The sequence below is a fragment of the Rhopalosiphum padi genome, chromosome 2, assembly GCF_020882245.1.
Source record: "Rhopalosiphum padi isolate XX-2018 chromosome 2, ASM2088224v1, whole genome shotgun sequence".
Classification (NCBI taxonomy): domain Eukaryota; kingdom Metazoa; phylum Arthropoda; class Insecta; order Hemiptera; family Aphididae; genus Rhopalosiphum; species Rhopalosiphum padi.
Genome location: NC_083598.1, coordinates 49,806,183 through 49,827,313, shown reverse-complemented (window position 1 = coordinate 49,827,313; position 21,131 = coordinate 49,806,183). Strand labels below are relative to the sequence as shown.

The 21,131-nt window shown below is 33.4% G+C and overlaps 4 protein-coding genes across 4 annotated transcripts; 2 read left to right on the top strand and 2 right to left on the bottom strand.

Annotated features, from left to right (window-relative positions):
• Positions 1 to 1,693: 1,693 nt before the first annotated feature.
• LOC132921908 (histone H4) lies at positions 1,694 to 2,163 on the bottom strand. Its single transcript, XM_060985150.1, has one exon. The coding sequence runs from the start codon at positions 2,077 to 2,079 to the stop codon at positions 1,768 to 1,770; it is 312 nt and encodes a 103-aa protein (XP_060841133.1). The 5' UTR covers positions 2,080 to 2,163; the 3' UTR covers positions 1,694 to 1,767.
• A 129-nt stretch (positions 2,164 to 2,292) lies between these two features.
• LOC132921888 (histone H3) lies at positions 2,293 to 2,833 on the top strand. The gene has a single exon (XM_060985130.1). The coding sequence runs from the start codon at positions 2,380 to 2,382 to the stop codon at positions 2,788 to 2,790; it is 411 nt and encodes a 136-aa protein (XP_060841113.1). The 5' UTR covers positions 2,293 to 2,379; the 3' UTR covers positions 2,791 to 2,833.
• A 2,514-nt stretch (positions 2,834 to 5,347) lies between these two features.
• Positions 5,348 to 6,461, top strand: LOC132921886 (histone H1A, sperm-like). The gene has a single exon (XM_060985127.1). The coding sequence runs from the start codon at positions 5,416 to 5,418 to the stop codon at positions 6,046 to 6,048; it is 633 nt and encodes a 210-aa protein (XP_060841110.1). The 5' UTR covers positions 5,348 to 5,415; the 3' UTR covers positions 6,049 to 6,461.
• Positions 6,462 to 13,514: 7,053 nt separating this feature from the next.
• LOC132921887 (uncharacterized) lies at positions 13,515 to 19,547 on the bottom strand. Its single transcript, XM_060985128.1, has 9 exons — positions 19,406 to 19,547; positions 19,157 to 19,168; positions 18,420 to 18,446; positions 18,205 to 18,237; positions 17,505 to 17,522; positions 17,154 to 17,198; positions 16,208 to 16,222; positions 15,538 to 15,582; positions 13,515 to 13,649 (listed from the first exon to the last, which is right to left on the bottom strand). Exons 1-9 carry the CDS (start codon positions 19,491 to 19,493, stop codon positions 13,522 to 13,524), a joined length of 411 nt encoding a protein of 136 aa, XP_060841111.1. The 5' UTR covers positions 19,494 to 19,547; the 3' UTR covers positions 13,515 to 13,521.
• Between the last annotated feature and the right edge of the window lie 1,584 nt (positions 19,548 to 21,131).

Below are 21,131 nucleotides of genomic sequence, written 5' to 3'. Positions count from 1 at the left end.
CTGTCATATAATTTTCAAAATTTGGTACAGAATAAAGTTTCGAACGTCCATCATTGTGGCAAGTTGTATAAATACTATATAGGTAGTACAGTGTAGGTATATTATATAACCTGTGTAAAAAATTCGGTAAATGGTGTTTGTTAACACCCCGCCCGCCAGTACATAGCATAAAATGTATCACCCCCCCCCCCCCACCACACAGACTCGCGAATATTATCACCTCGCAAAAAATATAGTGTGTGCCCTTCCTACAATAAATGATCGTATTTAGCTCGTCATGGATGATAGGTATATATCCAAAATATATATATGACCATGTTCAATAATATTTTCAAATTGTTTGAAAGCTTACAATAATTTGTAGCAAGCGGGATTCCAACATAATACTGTTAACCATAGTTAACATTTTGTTGATCCGAACACAGGGGCATACACCAAAAACATCGAGAGGTTTTTGGGGTTCTGCTAAATGAGAAAACAAAAAGCGTCGTGGAACAAAAATAATTATCTGGAACCGTATTCGAGAGAATTTATGTGGAGAACACGTCCCGTAAAATAAGATACATTTGAAACTATTTTAAAAAATATATCCGAGTTCTGGCCTCCATTCTAATTATGATAAAATAAATATTATACCTATACTTATACGTATTTTTTCTTAATTTATAAGTATAACACATTTATTTATCGCCCTCCCTACAATCACTGACATCCCAGTTAATGACATAATACTATCAATTAGACAAAAAACAAACACGGTATGGCAAAGCCACTGGGATTCCGTTCCACCTTCCAACAAACTTAAAAAGATTAAAAAATGCACAAAAAAGTGGCACATCCCGCAAAACCTAAGCAGACGACACGAAGTTGCTCTAACCAGACTAAGAATTGGACATTCTTTTCTGACACATGCTTCCCTAATAAGTAAAGACCCACCACCTATCTGCAAAGAATGCCATGAAAACCTATCCATACAACATATTATTATCCAAGACTGCCCAGCATTCCAGAACATACGAAACACACTATCGATACCAGGCAACCTAGAAGAAGCACTAAATGAAGACTACAGCACAAAAATATTAAATTTCCTCACAAAAATTAATATTATAAATAACTTATAAATCATTATTTTCAACATGCACATTATGAAAAATTTTATATATCTCAAAAATATTTATATGTTACAAATTATAATTCATAATTAATGTAACACTCACTATGTAATACTTACAAGGCTAATAACCTTAGTTGTTGAAGCCTCTTTTCATTAAAAAAAAAAAAATAAAACATTTATTTGTCGTTTGTTATTAACAAACAAATACCTACCTTTGAGTGATTTCTATTAACAATTAACTACACCCGAAATTTTTTTTTTTAAATTATTACAGTGAGGTGTGTATTTTTACACCTAATGTTTATGCAGAAATCGTAACAAAATGCAACATAATTTTGTTTAAAATCTGATCATAATGTTATATAAAAAATATAATGGTGCTGTTTAAAACGACAAGTGACGACTGGCATGGTTTAATAACTATCATCACACTTATGTGTAGAGAAAGTTAGATGATTAGGGGATAAATAAAAACAATTATTAACCAAAGTAGAACCAATTAAAGTACCCCTAAATAGTAAATATTGGTTAAGTTACCACCTACGACTTCCTACTCGTGTAATAAGAGTTAAAAAGTAGTGGCCCTGAAAAGGGCCTTTTTAAAAGAGTTTTAATACAGGTATGCAACGGGCAGCGCGTGGTAAACCATATTAACCTCCGAAACCGTACAAGGTACGTCCTTGTCGTTTTAGAGCGTAAACGACGTCCATGGCTGTTACGGTTTTCCTCTTGGCGTGTTCGGTGTATGTTACGGCATCACGAATCACGTTTTCCAGGAACACTTTCAACACTCCGCGGGTTTCTTCGTAGATCAAACCGGAGATACGTTTTACTCCGCCACGGCGAGCTAATCGACGAATGGCAGGCTTGGTTATTCCTTGGATGTTATCACGGAGCACTTTACGATGACGTTTGGCGCCTCCTTTTCCAAGACCTTTTCCTCCTTTACCGCGTCCGGTCATGATGATTTTATGTAGTTTCTAGCTGATTGCTTAAAGAGCTGCTGCGATGAACGCTGAACGTTGACTGATGCCCGGTTAACAAACGTCAATGTATTTATGCGTTTCACGGAGCACGCACGGCCAATCGAAATGCTCCATTTGTTTTCTCCCACTCCCCGATTATCGACAACGCGTCGACCAATGAGAACGGCAGATACGAATCCGTTTTGTATATAAATACTGGTGAAATTCGATTCGACGGTTATCACTGTTTTACATTTGTTCGTACATTAACATCACTAGTAATAACCAAAATCAACAATGGCCCGTACCAAGCAGACCGCACGTAAATCTACCGGAGGAAAGGCTCCCAGAAAGCAGCTGGCAACCAAAGCCGCCCGTAAGAGCGCACCCGCCACCGGAGGAGTGAAGAAACCCCATCGTTATCGTCCGGGAACCGTGGCTCTCCGTGAAATCCGTCGTTACCAGAAGAGCACGGAGCTGTTGATCCGCAAATTGCCGTTCCAACGTCTGGTGCGTGAGATCGCTCAGGATTTCAAGACCGACTTGCGTTTCCAGAGTTCCGCCGTCATGGCATTGCAGGAAGCCAGCGAAGCCTATTTGGTCGGTTTGTTCGAAGACACCAACTTGTGCGCCATCCACGCCAAGCGTGTCACGATCATGCCTAAGGACATCCAACTGGCTCGTCGTATCCGCGGTGAACGCGCCTAATCATTTTGGTCACACATACCACTTTAAAACGGCCCTTTTCAGGGCCAACACACTTGTTTTAAAAACTATTACGACTCGTCTTATTCAGTATTCTGTATTTTTTGTAATCAAATAGTTTCCCCTAATCTGTGTTGCAATAAAAATTATTTATCATTTCTCTAGACAACGGTTTCAGTTATCTACGAGTGAGTGCCTATCTAGATAATTTATTCTAACGAACTTAAAACAACTAAAATTGCAAATATTAATATATTATAATATATAATTGACGTTATTTTATATGTTTTAAAATATAACTTTTTTTTTACCTAATACTTATATCACTGAAAATTTGCAAAATTAAAAATGGAATTATCTGATATTTATCTAGATAAAAAAGTATTAGTTATCTATTCCCAACACTGCTCATAATTAAGCTGCACCTTTCTCCTCTACACATAATACTATTTAGCAAATTAATCGAGAGTGAGTTAGGTCATGTAAACAAAAACATAATAATACACAAATTATTATTTACCATGGTCTATGACCAACCGTCAAAATTATTTTAGATAATTTACATTTTTTTTTTTTATTAAGTATTCATTAAACCTGCTGATAATAATAATAAAAAAAGGTTAATGTATGTAACTTTTCGATGAATTTTGAAAAAAATCCACAGAATACAATATTACACTTACACACGGCCATATGGATATGTTTTGAATGCTTACAATACCGTTAATAATATTTAATCACAAATACATTATAATTTATAAGCATAGAAGTAGTACTTTTTTTATCGACTGTTGAAATATCATTATTAAATGGTGCCTATTTTTAAAAGTTTTACCCTGTAGAGTATTCACTTTTTTCCTACGTTATACAAAAGACCCACTTCAATAGTAGTTACTTTATGATAGAAAAAATGCAAATGTATAATACAATATTTCGATTGGTCGGTACCTACGTTAAATTAAAAATTTAAAACCGTCGAGTCAATAACATTTTGAAGTCTTTACATTAAGGACACGTAATATTTTATTTCAGTGATTGTTTTCCTACAGATTCTAATTAGGTGTACAATATATTTTGGTATACCTACATAAGTTATACTCCGCAAAAACATCCCGTTTGAATAAAATACGCTCTGTGGCTTTGCAAGTATCAAAATATACTTTTATACGTCATATTCATTGTGATACTATAAAATCAGAATTTATTATTAAAATTAAATTTATTGAGTCGAATTGTCTTTAGAATTTACATAATACTTACTTTTGTTATTAAACATTATCAACGCTGATTTTACAAGAATGTGGCTACGCTTCAACCAGCAAGTCACCAAAACAGTCCAGAAAGCAAGGCGCGGACCACCTATGGGGGCTCCAAATAAACATTTTTACTGATAATGGTAAAATAATAGTTCACTCGTCAAAGGGTTAAGTATAGGTACAACAAGGAAATATATGAACATCAACAGAATGTGTTTCGATTAATCATTAACTCACGAATTAGATTGCCAAATATTGAGCTACAATTAATATAACATTTTAATTACGTAAAAGTTTACAAACCATTAAAATTTGAATTTGCATATATCGGCTACAAGACGATTCATGATGTAATTTAGGAGATTAGCATAATACTGCTCGTACAACATAATATCCAGACCCATATAATAGAAGAAGAATATCTATCGTCGTAAGAAATTCTTCAGTTCTTATACTAAGTACCTATGCTACTATTAAAATGTTACGTTATTTGATATTTGCCCGCTTTAGGTGGTTTCGGCAACGTCCTGTAATGTCAACTCTTGTCTTCCTGGATAATAAATAATAAAATACATCATCAAGTTTCGGCAACAACACATTAAATGCTAAAAAAACACAGAGAAATATAATGGTGTATAGCGTCGGTTTACTACGCGTACAAACTTTATTATGTATCAGATGGGTACGAGACCACCAATATGATGTGAAAATAAGTTTAATTTTGTTTATTTAAAATCGAGTTTCAATCGAAATCCCTTTAATGGTGTAATACTATGATTATTTTTTAAAAATATTTAACGTGAATACCGTTAAGATTAGATTTATTGTTAAAGTCCGTGATGTAAACATTTCAATGGTATAAACGTCAATGACGCCGTACCGTAACAGTAACCTAAAACCGTCAATTTTGAAAAGCCACTGTTCATCGACATGTCGGTCTATTTGTAATATTCAAACACTCAGGGCTTGGGAAACTCGTATAGAATGTGTCTAAAAAGTTTTTGTAAATTTTAAATTGGTTCCGACCATACGGTACACCAATAAACATGGACTACGAAAACCCGGTTGGAAGCGTTGGAATTACGATCTGTGGTGGTTTTTTGTTACCAGATAGCGTCGGGACGGCTATATGGGATCGTTTGGAATTTAGTTGGCTTTTAGTAAAGATCAAAATCAGATTTTTATAACTATTTCTCGACGAGAAATCGCGAAAAACGTTTACACAACCGCTGCCGTGTCGATGACGCGAATCACGACGGTTTACTAGTCGGTACGGTACAGTATATATATTTACAAACCGTTTCGTTGCTCAGCGTTACGTTCAACAGTACAAATTTCGAGTCAGTTTTCTACGTTCAAAATCAACTCTATCATGACAGAAACTGTCGTTCCCGCCGCTCCGGCACCAGTCACTGCATCGCCAGCCGCGAAAAAATCTCCGGCCAAGAAGAAGACTGCTGCTGCTGCTGCTTCAAAGGCAAAGAAGCCCGCTGCGTCTCACCCGACCACTTCCGTGATGGTGACGTCTGCCATCAAGGAACTGAAGGAGAAGAAGGGTGCGTCTCTGCCGGCTATCAAGAAATACTTGGCTGCCAACTACAAAGTCGATCCCGCCAAGCTGGCGCCGTTCATCAGGAAATTTTTGAAAGCCGCTGTCGCCAACGGAACCGTCGTGCAGACCAAGGGCACTGGCGCTTCTGGTCACTTCAAACTGCCGGTGGCCGAGGTCAAACCGAAAAAGGCAGCTGTAGCCAAGACGAAGAAACCGGTCGTCAAAAAAGTCAAAGCCCCCGGTGCAGTAAAAAGGAAGTCGACGTCTGCTAAGAAAGTGAAGCCCGCGTCCGGCGAACCGGCAGCTAAAAAAGTTAAAAAGGCTGTCGCCGCTAAACCTAAGGTTGCCAAACCGAAGAAATCTCCGGTCAAGGCGAAAAAACCTGCTGGCGCTGTCAAACCCAAAGCGAAGAAGACTCCAACCAAGAAAACAGCAGCTCCCAAGAAGAAGTAAACTAACTGATCGTTCACTTCTCTCGTCCCCTTAAAACGGTCCTTTTCAGGACCACCAATTTCTTATACACTTAATTATTTTTCGTTGGTTATAAAACGAACTATAAATCATGTCAAGAAAAATTATCATCACGTTAAAATTATTATACTTTTAAGATCAACACTCGACAATCCGTTGATAATAATAATTATAATTTATACATATTTTTAACTTACAAGTCAATACTAACTGATCTACAGCGAATCATTTGTTACCCTTACCATATTTTGTACCAACAGTTGTAGTTGCTTCGCAGTATAAAATCGCCTACCGATTATATTATATTTTAATACCAAGCCTACTACGTTAATATGTGTATCACATATCATTTATTTTCACATACGTTCTAATATATTATTATATACAAATTACAAGCGCTTGGAACTTATTGAACTTGCATGTTTATTATTTTATTTTTGATTGTAAGTGCCTACCTGCGTTTTTAGATATGATTCACAAGAAATAATATTCACATACAAAATGTAACAATAATAAAAGATAAACAATAAATAAAACAGGTACCTACATTTTCTTCAATCATAATATTCTATTAGTTTGAACTAAAAATAGCTTGTTACAGGCTCAGTCGTCTAAAATATTTTCAAAACAGCCCATGGTTATTAACAATTAATATGGGTACTTAGGTACCTATTATTGTAATATTTGGGGCTGTGAATATTATGCATTAAAAAACCTTAAAAAATGCATTTAAATTGGCCAAAATTAATGGTATAAAATGCACTTAAAATGGTTTTTAATTTAACATTAATGTTGTTATTAGTATTATTACATGCATAATTATTAAAAAAAAAAAATTTATAAAAAAGTTGGTTTTAATTGAATTTTGATTATGAAGTTGATTGATTCTAATGCGATTCGCCTGAAACATTTAAAAAGTTTTTAAAGATTTTAACTGACGAAATTTAATTAAAAGTAGAAAATAACTATGACTTAAATATGCAAATATAACCTAAAAAATGTAAAAAAAAAAATACAAAGTAAAAGTTTCATTGAAAAAAAAATTAACGTTTTCGTAATGTGTACAATGTTTCGAACAGATTCGTATGTCATTCAACGACGTCACAGCCACCGAATAATCGGATCAGAAACGAATCGCACGCGTTGTCAGATCATTACAGCGGCACACGAGACGGGCAACTCAAACGAGAGCGATACACCCGTAACGCGGAACTCTGACGAGTCACTGGAACTGTGCCTATGCTCGCAAGACAAGACGTACGCGCGACTTGTCATTTCTGCGGAACGTAACTCGCCGTAACTATGCGCGTATTATGTCGACAATGACGATAAAGCACAGGGAAACGGGATTTTACGAATATACGTTCTGTTTGGGAAACATACTTGAACACTTATACGAATAACGTATTCCTACGAATGACTGTTTATCACTTAACACGGAAACAGAAAAAATAAAATATGCATTAACGCAAATATTTAATACAGATGTGACGATCAGTGTTGGCGCAAACGCAACAAACCAACCACTGACGCACTGCCCGAACGGTGTCAGACTTATATTATAGGCCAAAGAACAAGGCCAAGGTCGAATTTTGTTTGTATTAACCTACCTGAGCTCGGCCTGCGAATAGGTAAGAATAAAATCGCCATTTAATAATACGAGTACAGGTATGAAGTAGTAATGTAATGTGCAGGCAACATAATAATATGTTAAAGATCAAAAAATATGGATACCCGATGCCTTCCCTAATCGCGCAAGTCTGCCCGGGATGGGTCTTGCTACAACGGAGGACGGACAGTGAATGTCAATGCGGCTTTTTTTGCTTTGCTTGTATGACGGCGCTAGCCTATATACTCGTTCCAGGCGTTAGCCTATGACGAGTTGAATGAGTTGTGGTGAATTATTTAGTTAGTTTGAATTGGACCATATGAGGGGGCGTGGTTTTGTGGATTTTGAGGTTGGGTCGGTAGTTCTGGTGGATTGTCCAAGACTGCGGATGTGGGCGAAAGTTGACTTTGAGTTGCGGTGAAATAGGTTTTTGCTGTTGGTTATTATTGATTGTTTGATGGTGGAGGTACGTGTTGTAGAAAGGATTGTTTTATTTGTCACAAACCATGGGGAGGAGGTGATGGTACGGAGGCCGATATTTTGGACGGCTTCAAGTTTGCGCCAGTTTGCTTGGGATATTAGTGGTCCCCAAGCTGGACCGGCGTATGATAGGATAGGTTTAATGTATAGTTGCAGAATATTCAGTTTTGTTTTGATGGGGATGGGGCTGGAGTGGTTTATGATCGGGTACAGCATGCCGCGGGCGGCGGTGGCTTTCTTTACAGTTAACTTGATATGGTCCGAGAATGTGAGATTACGGTCAATGGTTACGCCAAGGTATTTTGATGAAGGAGACCAGGGGATTTGGTGACCGTTTAGATTCAGGTGGTGTGAGGCGAAGTGTTTAGGGCCGTTGAACATGACCGCAACCGTTTTTTGGGCGTTGATGTTGAGACGCCATTTTTTGCACCAGGTTAATGTTGTGTTTAGTTGTTTTTGCAGTTGGATGGCTGCTCTTTTCGGGTTGTTGTTTGAGGTGGTAAACATGGTATCGTCGGCGAATAGGTACAGCCGAGCATTTTGGTTGAGGGGGACGTCATTTGTGTAGGCCAAGTATAGTGTCGGCGAGAGACAGGAGCCTTGAGGTACACCTGCAAGAACCGGCCTACTACTGGATATGATGGAGTTTAATCTTACCGAGAAAGTACGGTCTGTTAGGAACGAGTTTATTATAATTAGTAGTGGTGTGGGGGTACCCAAGGCGTGGAGCTTATATAGTAGGCCTGCGTGCCAGACCCGGTCGAAGGCTTTTTCGACGTCGAGAAAGACAGCGGCTGTGCGCAGATTATTGTTTGAATTTGCTGCCAAATTGTCAATGAGGCCGACAAGCTGGTGGGTTGTTGAATGTTCTGGACGGAAACCGTATTGTTCTTTCCTGATTTTGGGACCAATCGCAGCATAAAGTTTTGCCAAAACAACTCGTTCGAAGATTTTTGAGAGGGATGATAGAAGTGCGATAGGGCGGTAGTTGGCTGGATGTCGGTGGTCCTTTCCTGGTTTGGGGATGGTAATGATGATTGCGTGCTTCCACGATTTTGGGAAGTAGCCAATTCGCAGACAACCGTTTAAGAGGTAGGTCAGAAACAAAACTGATTTCCTGGGTAGGAGTTTGACGGCTAAGTTAGTGATGGAGTCTGCGCCAGGTGCTTTGCGTTTTGCGATACGATTTATTATTTGTTGGACGGTGTTCGGTGTTGTGTAGTAGCCAGTATGTGGGGATGATTGAAGAGAGTGGATGAAGGTGGTGACATCTGGTATGGCTGGGCCCGTAGTTGGCTTGAATTGGTGTTCGTATGTGTCAGCAAATAATTCAGCCTTTTCTTCGTCCTTGTACATAAGGCCATTTGGGCCAATCAACGGATGGACCGCAGGAGTTTTGTTTAGGAGTTTTTTGTTTAATTTGAAAATTGAACCGTTTTGGGCGTCTAGGGTATCGAGGAAGTGATCCCATTCGTCGGCACGGTGTGTTTTGAGGATAAGTCGTATAAATTTGATCTTACTGTTTAGGCGGCGTTTGACCAATGGGTCACGAAAACGTTGCCATTCGCGACGTAGACGATTTTTAATTTCGATTTCCTCGACGATTTCGGGAGGTAGAGTGTTTTTAAATGTCCGATTATTTTTAATAAATGTGCTCTCGTTAACAGCAGTTATAATGCTCATGTTAAAACAGTCGAGAGCCGTGTCAATGTCCTGGGGCGTTCTGATTGGCTGGTTAGTCGATGGAGAAGTGGAATCAATTATGGCCATATATTTGGTCCAGTTAACACATCTTGAGGTTTGTGGTGGCGAGGAGGTGATTGGAGAGTCTGACAGTGTGAGTAGCACTGGGTTGTGGTCGGATGAGAGCTCGTTAAGGTTTGTTATATCGTAGGAGAGTTGTGGTAGACGTATTAGTGCTATGTCTAAGACGTCGGGTCTATGACCTGTGGCAGCCGGGAAGAACGTTGGTGTGTCCGGTGCAGTAACGATGTAGTCGTCATTTAGAGCGTGGTTATATAATATAATGCCGGCGGCGTTAGAGCAACGACTGTGCCAGAATGGGTGTTTTGCGTTAAGATCGCCCGCTACAATAAACCAGTGGTTGCCGTTGGTCAGAGCGTTTATGTCGTCGATTTTCATTGGTTGATTTGGGCTCTTATATACGGCGGAGATTTGTATTTGGTAGTTGCCCGTGGATATCTCGACGGTGGTTGAAGACATTGTAGTCGGTATAATAATGTGCCTGTGAACTATTCTGCGATGAACTATTGCGGCGGTGCCACCACAGGCGTGACCGCGTAGGCCTGAAGAGTTATCTGAGCGATAGATGTGGTAGTTACGGAGTTTTAATTGGTTGATAGGTTTTAATTTAGTTTCGTTTAACAATACGATGTCAGCGTTGGTTTTTGTCATAAGTGTGTATAGTTCGTTGATTTTAGATCTGATGCCGTTTGAATTCCAGTATAGAATTCTCAGGTCATTCATAATTGTTTTTAAGGAGAGATAGGAATGAGCTTATTGTGAAGGAGATAATTGATTTTGGATCATCGGTCGTTGAGATGGCTGATAGGAGTTCTGTTAAGAGATTTATGACCTTTTCGGTTTTGATCGCGGGATTCTTTTTGGTTGCGTTGGCGTAGTTGAGATGTTTAGTGGAGTGATTTCCTGGTGGCGGTTGAGTGGTATAATTTTGAGGTAAGGTTGGAGGAACTGTAGATGTGGATGACGACGGATTGTTTGGTGTGGGAAATTTAGTTGTGAAGTTTTTGGCAATTTCAGTGAATGAAGGGCAACCTCGGAAGTTGGCTGTGTGAGCTCCATTGCAGTTTGCACAAGTCGGGGTCTGGTCGCGGGGTTTGGCACATTCTTTTGTGCTGTGCGAGCCAGCACATTTGACGCATCGAGGGGAGTTACCGCAGTTTTTCGACCCATGGCCGAATTTTTGACAGGAGTGGCATTGAGAAGGGCCGGATTTTTTGTAAGACTCAACAGTGATTTTTAAGTAAAATAATTCTGATAGTTCATAGATGTTTTTGGCTTGGGTGCCGGATAGTATAACGAGGCAGATGGGCATGGGTTTGTCTACCGGCCCGAAACGTTTTATAAGCTTTACATCGAAGTTGTGGGCTACCAATTCGTTTTCGAGTTCTTCAGCAGAAATATCCGTAGGGATACCTTTGATTACTACTTTTAGCTGGCGGTCTGCAGCGAGGGAGAAAGTGTGGAAGTCGATTTTGTTGGTAAGAAGAGTCTTTTGAATTAGGCGGAATTGCGTGGCGCATGAGGTTTTGACAAATATTTTACCGTCGGAAGAGGATTTGGCAGTAAGGCCGATAGGGGAGATGTCTTGGTTTTGGAAAATGAGCGGTGCTGCTTGACGCCACAAGGACGCAGTAATTATAATAGGCGGTGGAAGCGGAGTTTTCGGTGTACTTGTGTCGGAGGTGGGGTCCGACGACTTGTTTATATTATTAGTAGCAGTATTTGACCTCCCTGGTGCGGGTGTGGAGAGTGGCGGAACTAGGTCCGAGATGTCGCTGGCTGGATGGGAGTTGTCCGATGAGATGTAAGAATCGCCTGACAACGATTCTGAGTCGGATGGTTCGGGCGATGGCGGTTCTGGTCGCTGTTTGGGTGGAGGAGAGGGGGTCTGGTTGCGGAGCTTTTTGGGTTCCGTGAGTGGCGGGGTCCGATTCCTTTTCGAACCGGCTCTGCGGCCGCCCATGATGACTTCTACTTTGCGCTTGACTTTCGTTGTAGATGACGATTGTGCCAAGCGGAGGATGAAATCGATGTATGTTGATGATGTTGATGTTGTAGCTTACTGTTGAACGACTGGCTGCTTGAAACGCTGAACGTTAACTGATGATGTGTCAATGCGGGTCGTTTCACCGGACCTTTTATACCCGGTTTATTAGCGATTACGCAAGACCGGTATCGTGTTCTGTGACAGATAACAAGAAACCGTAGAAACCCCAATAGTGCAATGGCCGATAAACGTGCAATTTAAATAAAAGTTATTAAGAGAATAAAATAATTATAATAACAATAAAAATAGTAGTATTAATAATAATAAGATTAGGAATAAGAATAATAAAAAGAAAAGAAGAATCTAGAACCTTATCCATAGGCGTGCGCACCGTGGGTTCCGGGTGTGCCTGGGCACCCCCCCGACATGTAATTGGGGCCCTAAAATTTAAGTCCTATAGCATATACATGGGTCCGTATTTTAACTAATGTTACTAGAATAAAAATGGTATTTTTTCTAAAATATGTGGTAAAAAAATTATGTTTTGGGATAAAAAAAATAATACAACGTAAAATATTTTAAATTTGCGTGGTAAAACTTATTATGATTATAACAGCTAGATGTTATTGACTACAAAAGTAAAAATAATAAATAAATATTGCAATTATCTTGAAAATAGATTTTAGATTCAACTATCTAATGAAATATTATATAATTTGGTATTAGTAATACCACTGATAAATATGTGATATAATTATGTAAGTAATGTTTATTCGTGCATAATAATTTATTAAAATATATGTACATGTATTGTTAAGAGAGGGCCTGAATTGAGAAAAGGGCCCGAAAAAATTACAGGCACCCCCTGAAATTCTGGTCTGCGCACGCCTATGACCTTATCCGTGCATCCACAACGAACGGAAAAATCCTCCCTCTCGGACAAAAAATTAAAAGTTAAAATATTAAACAATTATTTATTATGTACAAACTTTTCACGGGATTTTAAGACTTTTCCAGAATTTTTTGCAACACGTTCTTTTCGTATTCGCGTACCTAGTTTGCGTCTTTTGAAAGCCGTGCGTATATACGTTTTTTCGCCGTATGCGTTCCTAGCGGTTGCGATCGCGGTAACGAGTACGACCGCCGACGACAGTCCCCCTGACGTTTTTCTTCGTCCTTTTTATTTTTGCACATAGGATCGCGGATGCCGATCGATGTACGTGATATTTATTCTATTGTTATTGCTGTATAATGTATACGTAAATCATATACGTTTGTTTCGAAGCCCATTTATCGATGTACAATACTGCTTTTTTTTTTTTTTATTCAATAAATTGCATCACATATTTATATTATTTTTGTAATCATATAAATGTTTGCTTGAATTAATTTTGTACTTAACTTATTATTTTAAGAATTATCCTAATATTGTTAACGTTGATACTACTCAAGTTGAATTTAACACACCATCCATATCGTGTATTATAATTTATAAATCTACAATATATTTACTAAAACTTTATTTATTTCTAATATGTATAATTTTTATTAAATAATTTGAATATTAACTAAATAAAACAAATAATAATATAAAATTTTAAACATTTATGACTAACTAAAAATATTTTTTAGCAGCATTAGGTAGTTGTGCTGCTTTTTTAACATAGACCAATGCACTTCCATCTCCATCTTTCATATTCATAGCGTTGAGTGTACTGCAGACTTCTTCAATACAATTAGCAGCTAAAAAAAAACAAAATTTTCAGACCTAAATCTTTAAAAATTACCACCCAAGACATAGTAACTAATATGACAACAGTTTTATCGACTTAAGACGGTTTTGTATTATTAATTCAAATTCGAACGTAATATAAATTTAATACATTGATGTGTATGGTAAATCTAAGTATACTGGGTCTGGGTGATTCATTAACAATAGATAGGGCACTTATTAGTTATTATAATATAACAAATTATTAACTTTTTGACAATATTATTTTATGCAATTTTAAGACCTTTAAAAAACAATATGTATTATTACTATTCTTTATCTTAAACACTTTATATTCTGAACGGAGTGATGAATGTATTGATTTTACAATGATGTATGTTTTTTTTTGTCTGTCATCAAGTTTTTAATAGTAATAGTTTTCTAAAGCGTCAGGAAAAACCCTAAAAAAGTAACCGAAAAACGGGAATTTTATAATCAGTTGCATAATCAGTTTTCGACAAAATCGTTTTATTTTTTTTTATTTTACTGTAACTCAAATACGAATCATTGTAAATACATGAAATTTTTACCAGATGTTTATATTCACGTTATCTATATACGATTAAATTTTCAAAATATTTTGACTTTTTTTAAGCTATTTGCAGACAATTGAAATTTTCGATTTTTCTAAATTGTTTTTCTTGAAAAGCCTATAAAATAATTTGATAATCCAAAAAATCTTTAAAATTTAATACCTATAAGATTTATTATAAGTTGTACTGATCGTAGTTAAAAAAAAATCAAAAATCGTTAGTCACAATTTTTGTTTTTAAGCATTTCAAATTTCAAATGTTTACAAAATATGTCAAAATCGCTAAAATGTGCAAGTAATTTTGAAGTTGAAATTTCATAAAATGTATGTGATTTATACCTAAGGTTAAAAAACTCAATACAAAGTTCCCCATAACTTTTTTCTTCAAAGAACTATAAAAAAACTCCAGCGTCAATATAGAAAAATTTTTATAAGCGCATGAAATTTAATTTTTTACGAAATCCTAAAACGATTTAAAACACGTTGTTATTTAAAAAATATAAGTAGTAACTTTCACCGGTAATTGAGAAAAATAAATTATAATTTAAATATAGGTAATAATATAATAACAACAGACTGACAAATCATCGTTTTTCGTATACAATGATACCTGCCGGCTGTCTTTGCATTCAAATTTAATAAACCCATTATAGTGCCCTACTCACCATCTCTTTGCTATACTCTGGCCACTGAGAGAGCGCTTCTCCTTCGTGCATCCAAATGATTGAGCTCCACGGTTTCATGCTCAAATATATCATGCTCTACTACGTAATCGCGTGTGAAAGAGCGAGAATGGACGAATTTTGGTCGCCGCCCAGAAGCACTCTCTTGATGGCCGGAGTATATACAGCAGAGCGATACCCACTTTTCCAACCATTTTTTTTAATAAGCTATAGATTTTTAATTCGATTTTACACAGCAAAATATTTTTTGGAGTCATTTAAAACATTAAAGTTGGATTTTGGTCAAGTAATTTTTTGACATCACAAGAATGATATAACTTGTCTGATATTTGATTTTTATAGATCAAAATACTTCAAATAATACTTTGTTTAGAATATGAGATTATTTAATTAAAATGTGTAAGTTATCATTCAAAGAGTAAATATTTAAAACATTTTAACTTTAAGTAAATAGTATTAAAAATATAAATGACATTTAATTTACATAAAATCGTGTAAAAGAAATATTTTCAAAAAAGATTTGTTTTTTGAAATAATGAGTGTTTATATAATATTATGTTCTATTAGGTATATAAAAGTAAAATCTATATTTTTAGATTTCTTGTATTATATTTAATATATTATTATTAGAATATCTATACATACCATTAGGTACCGTAGGTAAAACCATTAAATAATAAAACCCTATTGCTGAAAAATAGAAATATAGTTTATTATATTATGTATAATACGAGTACTAATGACGTACATGAAAATTTAGTTAAAAAAAAAGACAAATACTTAATGAACTCTAGATTTTAATTTATATGTTTTAAAAATATGTGAATGAAAATATTTTATACAATCATATTTTAATTATTTCGATTATAATTATTAAATTAAAAGATATTTACAATCTGATACAAACAAAAAAATATTCGTTTCTTGCGAGTCAGCAAATCTTATTGAAAATCTTTTTAAAATTCAATATTAAAATGTGGCTTCGATGTATAAAATAATGTATAATATATCGTCGAGTATAAAATATGCGATGAACTTGGTTTTAGTCACAAAACCATACTGTTTTATTAATACAGGTAGATTATTATTTTATTATAATGTCATATTAGTCCATGAAAATAATGTACACGATTCGTATAATTTTACTATAAATATGTAATTTTCCTTTCTATCTTAAGTTTGTATTATTTTCATAATATAAATTCACATTGTCAACAGTATTAATACTTTATAAATGTTTGGGTTAGATTTAATTATAATTAATTTTAAAAAGTAAAACAAAAATTAAAAAATCAAATTTTCAAAAGATTCTTACCATACATTGTTTCCTCTAAAAAAATAAAATGGAAATATAATATTGTAATATTTTAATTCAGTCAAGCTAAGCATGCAAAAATTAAATGTATGATTAAAAATCTACAAAATGGAGAAATTATCGAGGTAAATTAAGTATTAACAACTTTAAAACATTAGCTCGGGGGGACCGTGGGAATAATTTCTATCAGAGTCTGGTAGATTGAAAAATGAATTAATAAATGCAAGGTCTTGTGATAAAATAAATATGTTTTTATAATGGTAATACTTTTTTTTATTGCTACAGCGTCAGCAAAATACTTGTTAACTTAAATAATACTTTTATTTTATTATAAAATTCGATACCCTTATTGTCAAAATGCAATGCACATGTATATTAATTATATTATTTACTTATTCAAGATAAATATTACATAAATATAATAAATAATAATATAGAATATATTATAACAATAACTATAAATAATTATGTGAAGATAAAAAATGCCTCTTCGCCTATACCGTCCAATTTTATAAATGCAGTTAGACTTAGCTGGCTTGATAGTATTATTACAAGATCTTATAACATGCTTGAAATTCTGAGCTAATTTATAAATGATTAAATAGAATATGAATTGCCGTTTTCCACAATTTAGGAATTGTTAATTTGGTCGCAATTACTAGGATCATAGTTTTTTTTTTATTTATATTTAAGAGGTTAGTAGTAATAGCGACTCTTTGAATACAATTGTATTTTAATACAAAAATTAAAAGAAATTAATATGTTAAAGTAAGATTTTATGAGGCTCTGACCATTTGCAGCTTTCTGCATAACGTCTATTATTCTGCCGATCCTTTCTTTAGACTGCATTCGTGTTGTTTAAAAAGGAAAGTGTTTAATTTTTTTTTGACAATGATTAACATCAAATTATTAGTTACTAAAATATTCTATCTTTAACTGTACGTACCATTATATTTGTTTTTAATATCGTGATTATTTGCGTTATATTTAGCTGTAAAATACAAATTCAATCATAGTAATGTGTTTATAATCCATTATGAAAACCATTATGATTCTACAGTAATGATGCGCCTTCAACAACAACATTGATGTGTATAATTATTATACTTATACATATTGTGAAACAATCAATATAATATAATATATAAAAAGTATAAGATAATGTTATAAAAAATTTAGTTTCTTGATGCACCATTCACATACATTTCGGAGACAAACTCTGACATGACGTCTTGGTTAAGATAATTATATACTTTTATTAAATAAAAATATATTTATACTAGATATAATTACGTACCTTGTACCGAGTCTTTCGCTGTAAATAAAAAATAAAATATAATTAATATGATGATATACAAAACATAACTAAAAGAAAAAAATAATTGGCAATGTAATGTAATGTATGTTATGTTAAATTTAGCTATAATCCCAAGAGAGAAGAAAAGCAAAGGAACGAGTTATCTATAAAGAAATAAGAAAGGAATAGTAATTTTTTTCGTCTAAGAATGAAAATCTTTTAAAGAAATTTAAATTTTTTTTTATTGTCAGAATAATTATATAACGCCATAGCATAACCGTTGTTAACGAAAATATGATTTGATATGTATCGATTAATACCATTATAAATTAAGGGTAATAAAGTAAAAAGGGTATATAAAACAAAATAAGGTAATTCAGTTAAGGAATAGTATTGGTGGGGACTTGAAAAGAACGAACACTTAGTAGATACTGAATATCAAGAAACGACTAACCAAAGTTTTAAAACAAAATATCAATGCATATCTTATCCATAACAAAATATTGGAAGCTTATCAGCTATAATGTTTCATAAATAATAAGTTATCAAATTAATTAATATATTGCACAAATATTCCAAAAAACACGTCGGTAAAATAATTTAAAATAGAAAAAATGAACGGCTTATGTCTTATTCTTAACAGTATTAATCCAAAATAAATATATGTTTATATTATGATATTCTGATTAGTTGTACATACTTATATCCAAACGTGTATCATCAGAAAATTTTCCTGAAAAACCAAAAAAAGTATTGTATTACAGCAGCAGCGTATAATATTACTTAAATATAATATAAAAAGAAAACTATACATATATGAAGATATAGTATAAATCATAGGGTTATTTAAATACTGATATTTTAAACTTTTCACTAAAAAAAAAAATAATAATAATATCAAGCAACTTTTCATACCAGTATATCCAAGAAATGTTAATGTTTCTATTAATACATAAAATGTGATTAGAAAAAAAACAAAACTATCAATATTGACATAAATTATAATACCTATGTAGTAATAGATTCCCATTGAACATAATACATAAGTCCTGATATGTTTACTTTCTCTGTATAGATCCTCCGCAATTCACACCCACAAAAGAGTTGCAATTTACCTTTTCACTGTTCCTTATCAAGTCATTAACGGATGAACTTATGAAAAAGAGGTTGATGCAAGGTTATAAAATTAACTATATAAAAATATATTGTTCTGGAATTTTGCAAATCTACTTAAATTTTTACGGGTTTTGACAAGTGAAAAATAACAATAGTTTTGGAATAAAAAAAATTCTACTACCACATGAAAATTGAAATATGCGAATCCTGTGTATAATATTATCTATACTAAATTTGACTTACATCTTGGTCTTAAGTTTAATGATTAAATTGTTATAAATAATACTAAAAGCAACTAGCAAGTGGAAGGATAAATTCAATACCTATTGGGTGTTGGGAGACTATGTACAGGTATTAAGTGACCGAAGTTTTATTATGTCCAATGGTGTACACTTAAAGTGTGTATTAAAGTGCAGTTTTGTGTCAATTTTTTCCGATATATTTTCAATTTTAACTGAACTTTAAACTTTAGTATACAATAGCTATACGGGTATAACAATTAACAAGTATATTAATATGCAATATTTGGAACTTACGTGTACAGTCATCTATAATTGAAAAAAAAACATTTAAATAAAATTATTCAACGAAGTTATTAAACATATTATTACAAAAGCCTGTATTATAAAATAAAAATATATTTGTAAAAATGTTTACTGTAATATTAAATAATAAATTTGTTATTAAATATTGAATGAAATTATATTATTATTATATTAATTATTAATTATTTAATTACAATACATAAATAATACACCTATAATAATAGTAAAACAGTTAGGTACCTAAAAAGTCGCCTTGTGCATAAGAAGTAATGGCAAAGAGAACCATTGTTAAAGTTATTAAGTTACGTTCAGCCGAAACCATTTTCATTTTAATTTAGTAAAAGTAAAACAGAGTATGTACTATGTAGAATATAAAGTTTAAGTAAATTGAACGATTTAAAAAATAATACTTCACGTACAGCATTTTATATCGATAAAATAAGAAATTAAATAAAGAAAAATATGTTTTCAGTAAACAGAAAATAATGCAAATAACATTTTTTTTTAAAGTACAAACACATGTTTTTTAAGATAAATAACGTACTAAAAAATAAGTTATCAGGTGGAGAAGTTATACTATTTTATATTATTATGATGTATAGAATACTCTATATACTATAGAGTATAGAGTTTACCAACTACCTGTATATATCTGGAGTAAAGTTAGTCACTGTATCTATTGTGTTTATAGTTCAACTTCAAATCCAATACATTTCGTAATAACGTCATCAAATTTAAGTTATCTTAGTAATTTACAACTCATGATATAGAATTTGGATTTTGAACCAAAGTAAATCCTTAAAAAAGCATTTTATATAGCCGAAAAAATAAAAAAAAAAAAAAAAACAATATATTTTATTAAATTTAATTCTAAAAAAATAATGTATTTATACATTAAACTGTATGTATATTAAAGAATGAATTCACGAGTTTAAGATCATATATTCGGTGAAATTATTTTTGCTAAAACTCATCTTATTGAGCGCTAATACATTTTTGATACATAGAAAATAACCTTTCCACATAAATTGAAGTACTTAATTATTTAATTTTTTTGCTAATTAAGTTTAACAAAATTATAATTAACATTTATTACATATTTATTTATATGTTTAGAGACCAGTTTTCAATTTTTAGGGTCGGGAACTTTAATCTTTAAGAAGCCACCATTCCCATTTCAAAAAAATATAAATGTAAATGTTATTTCACAAATGTATTATAACTTAAAATCACATAGATTTCGTTGTGATGGTCCTTTGCGAACTAAATGACGTCATAAATTATAGAATAATTATTTAGTTATATCATGTTCAATTGTAATACGTAATGTCAAATTGTTTTATATTTTATCTTAAGTCACAGTCTAAAAAGGTAAAACTCAAGTACTCGCAAGTTTACACAGATGGACTGCTGTAGTAGAGCACAGACTGTCCAGATGGCAATAGGTATGTATACCAAAATGGAAATTGTATAGACACAAGAAACACTAAAAAAATACAGTAAAATAAATAAAGGTGGCGACTTACAACCATTTACATAGAAAATAAAGTGGAACACAGACTGGCCAGCTGGTGCAGATTCTAAAATAGAAATTATACATACGCACAAAATGCTACGAAAATACAATAAAGTTATGGCGAAGCAATTTTTTGTGAATTCACGATTTACAAATTTAATTAATTAAGTTGAATAGCTCACTTTTGATGTAAAAGAATTAATAGTTATTAGTGATACGCGAACATTTACAATGTAATATAAATAACTTGGCAATCACACGCGATTATACACGAGTAAAAAATATGTAATAAAAAAGCTAGTGGCGATTTGCGCAAACTTGAATACAATAAGTATTAAAATAAAAAGTGGCGATATGCACACATGCGATTAAGTACAATAAAATAAAATGTAACGATAACATTTGAAAAAAATAAAGAAATATTTCACAAATTAGTCTTTAGGATTTATA